The following is a 16,255-nucleotide window of genomic DNA, read 5'->3' as shown; positions in this document are numbered from 1 at the left end:
CTTTCCTGACTTCTTTGCATGTTCTGGCTGTCTGCTGATAATCGGCCTTGATTATGTGCCCCTCTTTCCATTTTTTCTATTTGTCCTTTTTGTCTTTTAGTTTGTTAGTGAGATCTTTGTGCAGCCATGCTGGTTTCTTCCTGGATTTCTTGTTTTTCTTTCTCAATGGTATTCTCAATGGTATAAAATGCTACAATGTCATACTACATAGCAAAATGATAAAATAACTCTTATTAATAGATTGCCTAACTGATATAATACCAGGGCAAATTAAATAATTGCCAACATAAATGTAATTCAAAGGGTAGTCAGAAAAGGGCATCCCACTGAAAAGACATTTTCCTTAGCATGTATTATTGACTTTATTTGTTCTATTTTTTAATTTTTCCAATTTTTCCAACTGCTCATCTCACCAAACAAACAACTCTGTTAAGCACTAATACTTTCAATCTAGTTCAGCAATGAATATGCAAATAACATTCCTCTTTATTACTTTGGGATGCATCTATTAATATTCAGGCAACTACTTTCTACACTAATGGAAGCTTTTGTGCCATGAAAATCCATTTTCATTAGCCTGATCCATCAGTACCCTGAACTGAAACAATCTTTCAAATGTAGGCAACAAGCTTATATTAACATCTAGAGGATATTCTTATTTCACAGGTCCAAAAAAAAGCACCTTGGGATGTTCCACCATAAATATTACTAGAAAATGTTGCACTCTTTGAGATACTTGAAAGGCTCTGTGATAGTTGCCATAGCCAAGTTCTACTGACTGCATCTAAAATAAGAAAATAACTAAACAACACCTGGAGCTCTTGTTTATGGTCATCAAGGCATGGTCTAACTCTAAGCTAAGGATTACGGTAAGTTCTTTCTTTTTTAAAGAAATCAAAGTCACTCGTATTTTTAGTGAAGCTTTTAATCTTTAAATGCTCTTTTAGCTGAAATTGTCTTATACTCACTCTCTGTTTTTCATTTTAATCCTTTAGTTTTATCCTTAGTCCTACTGCTGAGTGAAGCTTTTTATCTACATTTTCTTACATCTTTGGGCATACTGTTATTTTTGCTTTGTACTGCTTCAGGAGTGCAATAAAAATTGATTTAATTTGATTCATGGACCTTGGGCTGGCATTCCACGTACTATCCTGCCAATTTCAATGAGAAAGTTAGGGAGCTTGTTAGGATCTGTATCAAAAGCCAGGTGGGTGACTTTGGAACAGTCCTCTCTCTTAGACTGAATCACCTCACAGGGTTGTCATGGTGATGAAAATAGGAGGAGGAAGGAGTATTATATATGTTCACTGCCTTCAGTTATTTATAAACTAATAAAAGTAGGATAAAAAAATCTAATAAATAAATAAGGGGACATGTGGAAGTTTCCCTTTTCTTTCCATCTTACCATCTCACATGGAAATTAGGATTTCTGCAAGAAAACAGATCAAAGCAGAGGAAATTCTCTTAAGAATCCAGGGCTCTAAGTAGGCTAACCATTGTTAAAAACGTGATTAATAAGCAAAGGCCTTTTGACGCTAATGTTTTTTTTTAATTCCACACAGATCATTTTGCAAAAAGACAGAATAGAATTCTAAAGTGTAGTTACTGGGCAAATATTTAAATATTATAGTGTGTTAGAATAACAAAATAGGATAACAGAGTTGGAAGGGACCTTGGAAGTCTTCTAGTCCAACCCCTTGCTCAGGCAGGAAACCCTATACCATTTCAGACAAAGTTGTCCAATATCTTCTTAAAAACATCCAGTATTGGATCATTCACAACTTCTGGAGTCAGGTTGTTCCACTGATTAATAGTTCTAACTGTCAGGAAATTTCTCCTTACTTCTAGGTTGCTTCTCTCTTTGGTTAGTTTCCATCCGTTGCTTCTGGTCCTGCCCTCAGGGGCTTTGCAGAATAACCTGACTCCCTCTTCTTTGTGGCAACCTCTGACATATTGGAGCACTGCTATCATGTCACCCCCTAGTCCTTCTTTTCATTAAACTAGACATATTCAATTCCAGCAACTGTTCTTTATATGTTTTAGCCTCCGGTCCCCTGATCAACTTTGTTGCTCTTCTCTGCACTCTTTCTAGAAGGTGCAGAAGGTGAAGGACCAGCAAGACTTTGAGACCTTTGAAAACTTTGTTTTTTGTTTAATATTAAGTAACTCCTGCTTAAACATCTTAATAGAGCAAAGAAATAGCATTGGGCTAGGGCTTACCTACAGTGCCTTTTGGGCATGGCTGCTTAGCCATCTGTCCTTGTCGGGTCTTGAACCACATGATCTCACGAGCTTCCACAGTTTCACAACTCTCTGCACCAACTGCAGGCAGCTGGGAAGAGGCAGGTGGCAGATGTGTTGTCATTTCATTCGGACTATCCAAAGCTGGAGAAAGTGTAGTTGTGCTTCTGTTCCTTCTACCCAAGGCTGATACAGTGGTTGTGTGTACAGTACTGCTTGTAATAACTCTGTTTGTTGTGCCTGTGGTAGTCCCACCCAGGCCTGTTCCTCCAGCTGTTGATGCTATCAATTCAAAGCAAAAACTAGTTAGTGGCAAATCCTATGGTTTTTCTTCCTCTTCCTAAGCATGAAATGTTCTGCTAGAGTTGGGAATATACAGTATGAATGATGGTAATCTAAGGAAATTAAATTACCAGAAAAAATTAAATCCAAATTAACAGAATAGAGAAAAAATAATGTTACAATAATGTTAAGATAAGCACACCTACTTGACATTCTGTAGGAATAGTTACATTCAAATGATAATTGTACATTTGTGGTAAAACAACTGGGGTAACTCTGGACAATACATGGGACTATTTTATAGTTGCATACAACTTATTTTTGAAATCTCACAGCCTGCCTCCTGAAATTGTGATGTTCCATCTTTGGAGTTTTCAAGAAAAGACTGAACTGCTGTTTGCTCAGGGTGTTATGCACCTCAGGGTGCATGAGGACTAGTCTAGATGACCTCCACTGTCCCTTCCAACTCTGTGATTCTATGGTCCTATAATCAATACCTAAAATGTGTGATGAAGCTAAATTATTTTTAGACTACTCCCTGTTTTTTTCTTTCTGAATCCAAAGGAATGAATTTATCTTGAAACAAAGTTTTCAATATTTATTGAAATTAGTAAGAGAGTGAAGAAGAAGAGCAAACAGATGATCAGCAATGGAATTCAACAGGAAAAAAGACAAGGGGGAGAGGAACCCAATCTCCTTAATAGCTGCTGATTACCAGGAATGTATCTTAATTCCCATTGTTGGGAGAACTGAATGACTGCTCCCTGTTAAATGAGTTAAGGCTGCTACAGGGAGTCCAGAAGAAATATAAAGCAGCTAGTTTTCCAAGAAATGGCAGGAAGACTGAGTTCTGATGTAAAAATTCAGTAGCAGGAAGCGCCTAATAAACATTTCCTCAAATTGAATATTGCTTCATTAACCTGAAAGTGGTGATTTAATAAACAAAAGTGAAGATAAATAGACAGTACTTTGCAGTCAAGACTTACAAAACCTGAGAGATGGTTGAGTTCCTCCATGAAATAAATGTAAAAATAAATAATGCTTGGACAAAAGCTCAGAATTAAGGAAGGAAGACAGAACTGTATTAGATCAATAAAGGAGGACAAATAAAGGGAAGACTAATAAAGGAAGACAAAACTGTATTCAATTGAAGAAAGGGAGTACTGTATCAGAACCAGAAGATGCCAATAAAGAAGAGAATCAACCAAAGAAGCATGCCTAATGGACAACACTGGCAACCAAAAACAGATGATGAGAGAAAAAGGGAAAAAGACCTATTGAATAGGAGTGTGGATTGCCAAAGGGCAGAGGGAATGTAGCTGTACCATGCAAGATGAAAAGTTATGGTAACTCACTGTTATTAGGAATAGAAACTAAGGTATGCAAACTAGATCAACTGGCTATTAAAGGGTGCTGTATGCTAAGACACCAAATTAAAATGATGAGAGAACTATCAAAATCTATCAAGTTATTGACCGTTATTTATTTATTAACTTTATTTATTTAGTTATCCCTTCTTGTTCTTATCCATCCTCCTAGAATGGTGTGCATGATCCAATGCTTTGTCAAAATGGTAAAAACAGGGTTGCACCATTGCAATCCTACCTCTGCCTCTGTTATGTGTGAATCATGATATTATACACAAAAATGAAAGAAGAGCCTACATATAGAGGTAGGAGAACTGAGAAAAGGCTAAAAGATACCTTCCACTGACATATTTTTGAAAGAAGAGGCTCTTGGTCTCTGGGACTATTGTATCTTCCAACTTCTCTAGAGGGTGGATTGTGGGCTTGACTGCACTGGCAAACATTTATTTCACTGAAGCATGGTAAAACTTATCACAACAGCTTTAAAACGAATCTTATGATGGTTGGTGACAAAACTGTATAATGGAAGGATCTCAGATAAAGACATATGTAGGTAGTCCTCGACTTATGACTACTCATTTAGCATGTTTGAAGTTATGATGATGCTGAATAAAGAAATTTACAACCTGTGCCTGAAGTTACAGCTGTTGCAATACCCCTATAGTCACATGATTTGACTTACAACTGCAGGGGCATTCAACTCCCCACATCCACCTTCCACCCCCATCTCTGCTCTTTTGGGTGCCCTTCCTTCTGCAACATAATAACCCTGTTGCCCTCAGGACCACCCCTGCTCCAGGTAACCTTTGTGTTTTTTCCTCCTGCTGGGTGGCCTGGGATCCAGGCCCTGGGTGAAGGGACAGCACTCGGATGCTCATGGTGAGGGTGCAGAGAGCTGTTGGTACTTTCTTGAGTGGAAGGTGCTATGTGGGTGGAGGAAAAACTGGAGGAAGAGGAGGGGCATGGCCTTCCAAGAGGTGCAGTGCACACTCTGTAGTTGATGTTGCAAACACTCTTGGAAAATGGGCCTGAAGACTTTAATGAGGGGTAGAGGAAATCCCAACATTGACAGAATCTACCCATTCTTGGCCCAGTCTTCTTTCTGCAAAGCAGGCAAAATTCCAGAGGTGGGCATGCCGAATACTCTAACCAATCACAAGAATATGGCATGTGACACTATCCAATCAAACAGATGTACATGTAAACCTTTTCCAATCTCATTGCTTATTAATCCAGATGGGAGTGACCAGTGCATAAGTGTTCAAGTTGGGCAATGCAGAGAAGAAAACAGTTTGTTTGCCAAATGTAAAATCTCTGCAGCAGCCTACACCCTCTTTTGTCTTTTGTACCTTTCCTTATTCTCTCAGGTAAAAGTTCTGTCATTTCTATGTAAATGCCAACTACTGTAGCTAAACTAAAGAAATCCCCAGCAATGCAGCAGAGGCAGCACTAGCCGACAGGGAGGAAGGAGTGGCATAGTCGTAAGCTTTTAAGATTTGATTGAGGTGTGGGGGCACCTGCTGCCTTGGCTGACAATGCTTGTGACTCAGGGACCCATCTTCCACTACCAATATCCTGAAGAGCCACTGGCCCCAGATACCCTGCAAGAAGACTTTGGCTGCTTAGCTATCCCAACATCCACAATGATATCCACACACTGCCACACATCCTGAGCCATAACTATTTTCCACTGGAGGAGGGAGATAAGGTGGGTATGGGGAGATGAAGGGAAAACAAGTGTGGCAGCACAGAAGAACATGTGGTAACAAGAGAAATGAGAAAGGAAAAAAAAAGTATGAGGCTGCTTAAAGGAAAACTACTCAAACTCCAGTTTAATTTGATGTTCTTCAACAAGAAAATATGTCTTTCACTAGGCAGTTGTGAAGAACAGAATACAGAGGCATGATTGAAGCTTGGGAATAACAGAAGCAGAATCAGCAAATTGAACAAACGTTGGATGAGTTTTAAAATTTAGAGCCAGATGAATTGCTGATATGGTATTGTGGGAACTTGCTGATGGTCTGGCTGAAATTTTATTGCTATATCTTTGATGAATCCTAAACAAAAGCTGAAATGTTAGATGGGAGGAATGCAAATATTTTGCTTGTCCTCAAAATTGGGGAAACAGGGACATAGAAAAATAGTCAGGCGTCCGTACATGATCATGATGACCAGCAAAGCACATTGAAACAAAGCAATAACCAGAACCCAGTATGCATTTGTTAAGAACAAGTCACACTGGATTAACACTGTCCCTGACAAGGAAACAAATTATATGTAAGTAGATGTATAGCTGGTTCATAAATTTTATGTAAAGCATATTCAACTCATGAAACTGTTTTGAGGAATTGACTACTTCTCTTAAAGAAAGAGTTCAACAAACAGAGCATTTTCAGAGGGAGCAATGAGTATAATTAGGAGACCTGAAACTAGATCCTAAGCTGAATGAAGGAAGACTTAAGCAATATTAATTTTGAAAAGTTAAAACTAAGACAATATGCTACAATACTTCAAAATATCTTAAATATCCAAATATCCAAACAGGAGAAAACTAAGAAAGGGCAGGACCTAAAATAATGGTTAACATTTACAGATTTTGTTTAAAAATAATTATAATTGTTTGATAGTGGTATTAATAAATCAAAGAGGTTATGGGTTTCCTACAGTAGAATGCAATCAATCGGAGACTGGAAGCTATATTTTGTGAGTGTTCTGATTTGGATTATGGCATGGAAATAGAAGATTGTATGAGCTCTTCAAACATATGATTCTTAGGTAAATTTGCAACGTTTCTTCACTATGTTTTACTGGAAGAAAACTATTCCTTTGTACAATGAAATTTCAATTATAGAAAGGCAGATTCTGTTAGGGGAAAATATAACAGTCATTTAGTAGCAGAAATAATTACTCTGGTTATTAGCCTTTACTTCATTGGAATGCCTTTAAGCAGAGGCTATTGTGAATGTTTGAACTGTATTCCTGCATGAGGCTATTGTGAATGTTTGAACTGTATTCCTGCATGGAGTGGGAAACTGGATTTTTCCTTTATATTATATATTTTATTATTATAAAACATAAGTAATATTTTATATTATTTGGGTTCAGTGGTATTTATTCAGTGTTGACTGGAGATTATTAATACTCTGATGTTTAGAAAACTGAAACCCTTAAATAAAAATAATTTTGTATTAATTAAGATTTCTAAATTGTTAACACCGATAAGCATAACGTTATTCAAATTTTACACCAAAAGTTAAATGTGGAATTAATTAACAATTGTAAAATACCAGGAAACATCCAGAGGTTTGGGCCTTACAAAATACCAGAATCTGTTGATTCTAAGGATTTTTTTTTATTGACTCAGAAAATATTTCCCAACAGGAGATTGTTGTGATTAACTGGAAGAATATACATATACATATACATATACATATACATATACATATACATATACATATACATATACATATACATATACATATACATATACATATACATATACATATACATATACATACACACACACAAAACATGCTGGGGCCTTAGATGCGCAAAGTTTTCATGACAACCAATGGGGAAATTTTAAATAAAAAGAATGCACAGTAAGAATTTTGTTACAGAATTAAATATAGACAATTTAGAGTTTCAGCAGTATTCAGTGATATGTATTTTCTAGTCCCAAAGAGTTTGCTTATGTTGGACAACCTGCTTTTCATTTGACGTCTTCTTATAAATACTTATTTTTGTAACAAACGGTTTTGTTTTACAATATTTGCAAAGCTGTTTTCTTAAGATACACCAAGCCAAAAGATCAGCTCTTTAAAGTAAAAATGCAAAAAGGAAGATGCAATGTAAATAAAATGTGAAATAGTTTGTAAATTGCTTAGGTTGGTTTAAGTTTTAATCTTGTTCTCTGTACCAGAAGTGAGCTAACAGGTAGATGTTATGGCCTGTGAGAAGGAGGAGAAGGAGGAACCATAGCCAGGGCAATGATCAGATAAGAGACAACTTAGTCCACAGAAGAAATGGGACATAGTAAGTGTCTCAGAAGGGACCCTCCCTAGTTCCCTGGAAAGAAAAGGCAAAGGGGGGGGGGATATGGTTTCATACCTGCAAGATTATGTTACTGTAGTCTTATAATAAAGCTCCAATGGTGTAAATATTCATGGTATTGCTTTCTTGTCTGGGCTTGAAGGAATGATACTACTAAAGAAAAAAGCAATTTCTTCATGTTCTCTTCCAATGCTGGACACTCAGTTTCCTTTCTTTTTTTAAATAAAACATTATGCAGCGCAGAAAAATGTGGACATTCCACAAATATTATTGCTAGAAACTTCTAATCATGTGTGTGTGTGGTATGTGCCTTGAAATCAGTGTTTGATTTCTGGAAAATACCTGGACTGTCCCTGCAGTCATCTTGAGAAGACTTCAGAAGTGGGTTGCTGTTGCCTACTTCCCAGGCTGAGGGAACTTGAGTCACTCCAAGGTTACTCAGCTGACTTGATGCCTAATGCAGGACTAGAACTCACAGTTACACAGTTTCTAGCCTTAATCACCGCTGGCTCTCTTTTCTAATCATGAGCTGCAGGTTAAAAAGAGCCTATATGCATGCTTGTGACCCTCACACTAAAAGGGCAGGTTGCGGGTTAAAAGGAGCCTACTAGCTTGCCCACACCCAGGCAGGCGAATGAATAGCCCTCTGGGAAAATAGTTGTGACATGGAGTTAAATTAATTACTGAATAGTGCTGCCTCAAATAGTCACACTTGCTGTTTCTTTTAGCAGAAATTACTGCTCCCCCAAAGCACTCTGCTCTTGTTTTGCTCATTCCGAAATCTTCTACGAGGAGGAGACATGGGGTTTTCTTGCCATATAAGGAAACGATAAAAGTCACTGTAGTATAGAGAGAAGCATATCTCCCTATGGATAGTCTTTCCCTGAGACATTCCCAGAGACAGAAAGCAAAGAGAAAGTAGTCACCAAAGTTACAAAAGAGAAACATAAAAATGGGATAGAGGAACAGGAAAACAAGTGACCAATTTCAGGCCCGAGTGAAACTTTTTGTGAAAAGGGAATGGCAGAGTGAGCTGTGAACTGGACATTTTTATATTATGCAGATGATGTACAGTTCTTGTTATCCTTCCTTCCTTCCTTCCTTCCTTCCTTCCTTCCTTCCTTCCTTCCTTCCTTCCTTCCTTCCTTCCTCCTCCTCCCTCCCTCCCTCCCTCCCTCCCTCCCTCCCTCCCAATGTCAAAATATTTTTGTCTGGAGAACAACTTCCCCCCTCCGTTTTCCTTTTTCTTTTACATATTTTTATCAACTGATTGAGTGACATAAGACTTTATTGTTATATAGCCACTGGCAATAAGAAAAGAAGGATATCATTTTAACATGTCACTCTATGAAATTAGTTTATACTCAGAGCAGGCAAGCTGATGTCTTGCAGATGGTCTAAATCTCCCAGAATGTCATGTCATTGGGCATATTTCTCAGAGTAATAAAAGTTAAAGTACAAAACATTTAGTACAAAACTTTTTATATCACCTTGGTACAAAATAATAATTAAGATAGCACACAATATTGAAACAGCATGACAGTATCAAGAACATTGATCTGTAGGTTTGGATTATTCTTCATCCTTAAACTATCAAAGATATAGTCCAAGAATGTTTGCTAAAGGCAAACGTATGTTAAAATGTAGTATAGCCTAGCCACAGTCATGCGTAAACACACTGAGCCAGAAATTTTTATCTCCCCTATTTGTTATTATCTTATGCTTTTAAACCTGTTATAATTGGTCTAATTTTTACTTAATGTATCTTAAGTGATAGAGCAATTCATTATTGAGAAAATAATATATAAATTTGATATAAATTGCCCTTGGTGGTTCTCTTAATTCCATTGGGGAGTGTTTTAAATATTTTCAGGAAAAAATAAAATTAAATAAATTTCTTTTCAAGAATAATTAGCTTTGAAAGTAACTTTACAGTATCTAAAATGGTTTACCTATCATTTTAACAAGTTAAATAAAAATGGTAAATTAGAAAGGCAAGATAAAATGCATTCTGTACTATTGCCCTTTAAAAAAAAATTCTGAAGTGGACAAACACTTTGATGATAAGGCTTTGATCCAGAGTAACCAAGAGCTTCTATGTAAAACACAGAAGAAAGAGCTACACTTTTTAAAGAAGTTCTTTAGGCTATAGTCCTACAACAATACTGGAAAGGTGAGACTGAAAAAGAGTAAATGCATATACAAAAGGGGCAGGGCTTGCGTCCCAAGGGCTATGGGTATGGGTAGGGCTTTCAGTCTTCCCTCCACATCTGCTGTGGTGCATCCTTAAGAAGAATGTGGAAATGAACCCGATTCTTAAAAGGAAGACAGAAGGTCCCTTGGGCCAAGTGAAATACCTTTGACTGTAAGTATATGTGATAGGTACTATTGGATTTTTTTTCCTGAAGGTACTAAGAGATTTAAATAGTAATAGAACCCATAAGAATAGTTCCATAAGAGTGTAACACCAATGGACTGTAAGAGTTTTTTTTTAAAAAAAACTATTCTATATAGAGAAGATCCATAGCTTTGGGGGACTGTCATCTAAATGCAGGAAAAGATAGGAAGGAGTTTTGATCTGGTCCATGAAGAAATTACTGAGTGATGTAGTGATAATACACATTTATTCTGAAATATAAAGTTTATTTGTATTTAATATTTGTCTTACATAGTCTCTGTTGCTCCAAGACCTCCAAAACAGAGATGAGCATCGCCCCCTCTCAAATCTGCATAAAGGTGGTTGTCTGCCTGCCTCTGAACCAAGTTTGTGTTTACCTTTTCTTCTAATTTAGCTTCTACTAAGACAATATGGCGTTTCATTGCCCAAATTCAACCTGATGCTTAAATACATTCCCAACATAAAGTTAGGAATGTAGCTAGGAATGTATGTGTTTTAATGGACAAATCCCAATTAATTTCATTCTCATTTTAGACATTCAAGAATCTTTGGTATTAATTTCTTTCTTTAAAGCTCCACTATAAATTATTGCCCAGCCAATAATGAAAGAAAACCCTCAGCTGCTGTGGAAATTTGTTTCACAAACTGTTCTTATGGTTAAGAACACCTTCCCACTTCCTCTCCTATCCAATTTTCAATAAGAATCTTTATTTCTGAAATTTATTTCATCTCTTTCATTCCTTAAAATCAAGAATAAATTTTGGCTAATTTCTGTGTGACGTATTGAATTTTTGCAATCATATCTGCCCCTCAGTTCTATTTTCAGTAATAAACATTCTAAGTAGCTTAAATTTCTCAATGGAATATTTATTTTTCAGTCCCTCAGTATTCTCATTGCCCTTCTTGAACCTGTTTCAGTTTCTCTGAATCCTTCTCACTGAGTACTTTGACCACCATAGAAGGAAAATGCACCATTTTTTTCATGATTTGAAAACTATATTTCTGTTAATTCCAATCCATATTGTATTTGATCCTTTTGTAGCCATCAGTATGCTACTGATTCATATTTGATTTGTAACAGCTACTATTTCAAATTCTTTCTCACAAGAAAAAGACCCAAGCCAAATTTACATCATCTCTTATTAAATTTCATTCTGTTATTTCTCAGGCAATTTCTCTAACACATTAAGATGGATTTTTTAAAAAAAGTTTGGTGAGTAGCTATGTCACCCAATTTTAGACAATCTACAGAGCTGGCAAATATTCACTTCATCTTTTCATCCATCTCATTAACAAAAATTGTTGAAGAATACAGGACAAATATTGAATCTTTTGACCCTCTATACAATACTTTCCCCAAACTGAAAAATGTTCTGAGTTGACTTTCAAGCCCACTATTTATTGACTTATGTCATTTAGCCTACATTTAATTAGAATGTTCACTGTATCAACCACTTTGTTACAAAGAAGATATATTTATATTTTATGTGCCTTCCCAGAATCCCCAAGGAAGATATCTGATAAAAATAAGAAATAAGATTTATTTGGCAATTCTTGTTCTCTAGAATTACATATTTAGTTTTAGTAATTATCATTTTATTTTAAAAGTGCTGTTTGCATCTAGAATTTTCCTGAGTAATAATGACAGTTTGAGTGGTCTTTAATTATCTGGATTCTCCCACCCACTTTTTTATTTTGGAAGATATGACATTTATCTATTCTATGAGATTAATACATAAAGGTTAATCCAGACCTGTAGCAAATTACAGAAGATAAACATTCAGCCATACCATCTGCCACAGCATCCATTTAAAGCTGAAGACAGTAGAGTTAATTTCCACTGTTAAAATGTTTGATATAAATGCATAGCAACACTATATATTGCTACTGAAATAAAAGATAAACTGGAAAGTAATTGAAAATACGGATGCTTCTGTTCACCTACTAGTCTACGGCCTAAATTTGATAGCCAGTGTCTTTTTTACCCTGTTATCATTTTTGATGACTCTAAATTGTTTTGGGATTAGTGGTGTACTTTTTTGTTTTCTAAAATCATTTATTTAGCAAACATATAAGCTGCTCATCTCACAAAAAATGACATTGGCAGGTTATAAGAATAGTAACAAACCATATTACAATGGAAAACATTAAATATAAATGAAAATAAACATAAAAAATTAAATATAAAATATGAAATATGAATAGAACATAGCACAACTAGATTAAAAAGTATGTGTCCACTTATATTATACATATTAAATCTGAATTTTAGGGAATTAGTTGATTCATTATGAACAACAATAAGGCCCAGATAGTATTCTAAAGGTATTAGAAAAACAACCATGAATTAAATGTATGAAAACATTGCAATAAAATACAGACTAAATCTTATTCCAGAGAAATAAATCTGTTTCAAATCTGTTCAACAACAGCAAATCCTTTCAAGAATTTTGTGGGATGAATATGTAGACAAACTCTGATTAACAAATGAATCTTTTTAGTGTAGAATGATTAATTAGCAACTCACCCTTAAAAGATTGTTTTTCAAGATCTGAGTCTAGATGAATTGGAGGAACAAGATAGGAAACTTGACCATGATGTACTTGCCCTGTTGACAAACAGAACACATGAATTTCTAGCCCTTCTATTCATATTGGCAGTCTTAATTCACCCCACCAAAATAATCTAATTACATTCAAATTAGGTAATGTTAAAGTTTATTATTAAAGGGGCTAATACAGGTAATGTAAATGACCCATGAATCTGAAAGCAAGAACAGGGCAGGAAGTAATGTGCTAAAAAAAGGGGAAAAAACACAAGGGAAAGAAGGTTAATGCTGTCTTATGAGTTGGGGTTAAAGCTCGATCCTGAATATCCTATTAGTAACAAATTACACTCTTAACAAATTTCCCAGTTCATACAAATAAAGGTTTACCTCACAATATATATTTTACATAAAACAATTAAGTTCCACATTTGGTTCCTACAAGTCAAGGATAATGGATGCAAAATCATGGCTTGGCATAAGTGTAAAAGAAGTTGGTGTGGGGATGGTTAATGTTTGAACTCCCTTAAACATTTAATTTATTCAATAGTTTGAAGCAAAAGTATTTAATTTTTATGTCCCAAATCATTTTTAAGAACACTGATGAACAGATCAGTTCTTGACTGTTAAAATATTTTGCCACATAATGAGTTACATATGATTAATACACACAAAACATTAATAAATGTTTTTATATTATTTCATTCTGCCCATTGTTTGCAGACTTAGTTGCCGCAGTAATACTCTAATAAACTTAAATCATCTTCATTATTTATAATATAAATTCATATTATAAATGTGTTTGTATAACTCAGAATTACCATCAATATTCTGGTTTCAATCATTTTATTTGGTTTGGAAGCAATGGACTCATCTGATTAATAATCTTTTAAAATATATATTCCTATATACAGTATCTATTTGAACATTTCCCTGTTACTATCTTTATTTTGTTCCCATTGAGTATAGCAATTTAAAACCACTTTATACAAAAACAGTTTAATAAATGCTATTGATCTTATTGTAAATGTTTACAGAATTTCTTTGAAAATATTCAAAATGTAATAGAGGCTAATAATGACCTTTCTTCTTTATATGTACTGTAAATAACAAAAGGAGCAAATCGCAGAAGACCTAGAGATCAGATAGACATGAGCAGAAACAAAGGGTTAGAATGAACATTCACTGTATGTGAGTTGGGTAGCTATATAAATGTGTTTTATACACAAACAAACAAATAAACAGGCAGTTAAGCAAATAGGCGACTTCAGAAACCAGGTATGAAGGCTTACCACTTTGGGGTGATTGAATTTTTTTAGCTCCAGGGTGTCAAACTTGCAACGTCACGTGATGTGTCATGACATATTGTGACTTTTTTACCATTGCCGGCAATGGTGTGGGTGCGGTTTCAGCACGACGCATCTGGCCCGTGGGCCAGCAGTTTGACACCCCTGTTTTTAGCCTATGAATTTCCAAAATATAGCACAACAACACATATCTGTGATAGAAATAAATGATTAACATCCTCCTCATTCAAGCAATATTCTGTTAGAGCATCAAAGGCAAAGAGAGTTGAGTCCTCACTTTAATGTAGTCACCAGTAATGAAGACCATATAAATATTCATATATGTCCAGTTTCCAAGATTCTGTAACTTAAATTCTATTTTTTTCTATATATCCAGTGGTTGGAAACTTTAGGGATGAGATAGCATTATCCCTCTGCTAGCAATTAGTCTTCAGTTACAGAGAATGAGAGTTCAGGGGAAAGAATTTGTTACTTGAAGAGTTTGAGAATGAAATACAATGCTTGCAGCTGAACCTGCATCCTCTCAAAATGAGGATATTCTTCTACAATCACAAGACACATAGCGATGGGCAAACTGATCATGAAAAGTACAGGTATGAGTTTGTATACTGTAAACAGAATCAGTATAAGTCTGTACATTGCACAATGGCTTGCCAATTTGCACCAGCTGTGCATATCACAGATTCTCTAGATCAGGGGTGACAAACTGCCATCCCGCAGGCCGGTTACATCATATGGAGGCTGCACCCATCCCAGCTCTGGCAATGCAAAAAAAGATGTGATATGTCTCATGTCATGTGATGCGGTGAGTTTGACACCTGTGCTCTAGATAGACAGATAATGACAAATGGAATTAGCAATTGTGGTGCATCCCAGTGCTAATGACATGGAAATTGTTTCATGACATTAATTTAACAAATGGAACCTAAATATCATTTCCCCGATAGGAGACAAGGACTTTCAAGAAAATCTTCTTGAAAATTTTCTCATAATGAACTAGAAAAATAACTTGGCTCCTAGGGTTTTCAAGAGGTGTATAAGATTGTGAAATAGAATAAAAAGTAAACATAATATTCAAATTCACTAGGCGCTTTTGGAACAGTTTGGGAAAAATCAGAGAGCCAAGGGCTGACCTTTAGTAACAAAGGAGAAAATTGTTGACTTTCCAATTACAGATGCTAAGTAAAAATGCAAGAGTCCACTCTTCAGGATCATTTTAAACTGGGGACACTATCTTAGTTCCTTCAACTCTGCACATATAATTAGGCTGCTGACAGCAGTATTCCTCCTTAATAATTCTCTCCACATTGTCTTTCCATATGGTCACCGTATCTGTCCCAGGACTTATCCTCTTTCATTGGCTGGCAACAGTTAGTTCAATTATGGAATATGGAGACCAAGCCCTCCACGCTAAGTAGATAAAGCACAGTGAAAGAATATGAATATGACAGCTAATGAAGAAGGCCACGAGGAACAATGCATAAACCAAAATAAAGAGTGCTTTTAAGCAAATATTAGTTACCCCCAAAGCATGAACAGGGAGCTGGAATCCTTGATTCGAAAGAAAGCATACTGAAATCTTGATGGAATGAAAAGACCTAGTACAATACAGTTATCTCTGAATATAAACTCCAGAAGAAGGATTAGAAAAAAACAGCTGCATGAGGCATATCTTCCATATATCAAGTAAACTAGGAAATAGGCCAAATTCTACAGAATAACTTTGGAGGACAATTTCAACATGCCTTCCCCACAATAATTTAGTGCTAGGCACAAGCTACTATTTATTAAGCCAAAATGCTCAGAGTCATCTTGAGAGGAAAAATGAATTATTATCTTTGTGGCCGGAAGATGCAGGGCAAAATTGGTATTATCAGCAAAGCAAACTAAAGAGTGAGGATGTGGTGTCAATAAATAGAGCTCTAAACATTCCTGTCAAATAGAAAACCAGTAAATAATTGGTCTAGGAAGTATTCTTAATTAACTTGAATGTGAAATTGCTGAGCTTCAGTGAAACAATGTGATAGATATGGTTTTAGGGAACATTACATAATTCTAGAGC

The 16,255-nt window shown here is 35.7% G+C and overlaps 1 protein-coding gene across 17 annotated transcripts in view; it reads right to left on the bottom strand.

Annotated features, from left to right (window-relative positions):
- ADGRL3 (adhesion G protein-coupled receptor L3) overlaps positions 1-16,255 on the bottom strand; it is a gene marked incomplete at its 3' end in the record, with an annotated part of 400,329 nt that overhangs the window by 271,645 nt on the left and 112,429 nt on the right. For 9 of the 17 annotated variants that reach the window (XM_081321797.1, XM_081321796.1, XM_081321791.1 and 6 more), the window contains 2 exons: positions 12,869-12,949; positions 2,221-2,523 (listed from right to left, as the gene is read on the bottom strand). In XM_081321797.1, the coding sequence (XP_081177923.1) occupies positions 2,221-2,523; positions 12,869-12,949 (384 nt within the window). The remainder of the gene's footprint in view (positions 1-2,220; positions 2,524-12,868; positions 12,950-16,255) is intronic. The other 8 variants (XM_081321794.1, XM_081321798.1, XM_081321793.1 and 5 more) reach the window with 1 other exon arrangement.

The sequence above is a fragment of the Vipera berus genome (genome assembly GCF_964194415.1).
Source record: "Vipera berus genome assembly, chromosome: 2".
In the NCBI taxonomy this organism is placed as follows: domain Eukaryota; kingdom Metazoa; phylum Chordata; class Lepidosauria; order Squamata; family Viperidae; genus Vipera; species Vipera berus.
Note: the sequence above shows the minus strand (reverse complement) of the source record. Positions and strands in the feature narration are given on the sequence as shown.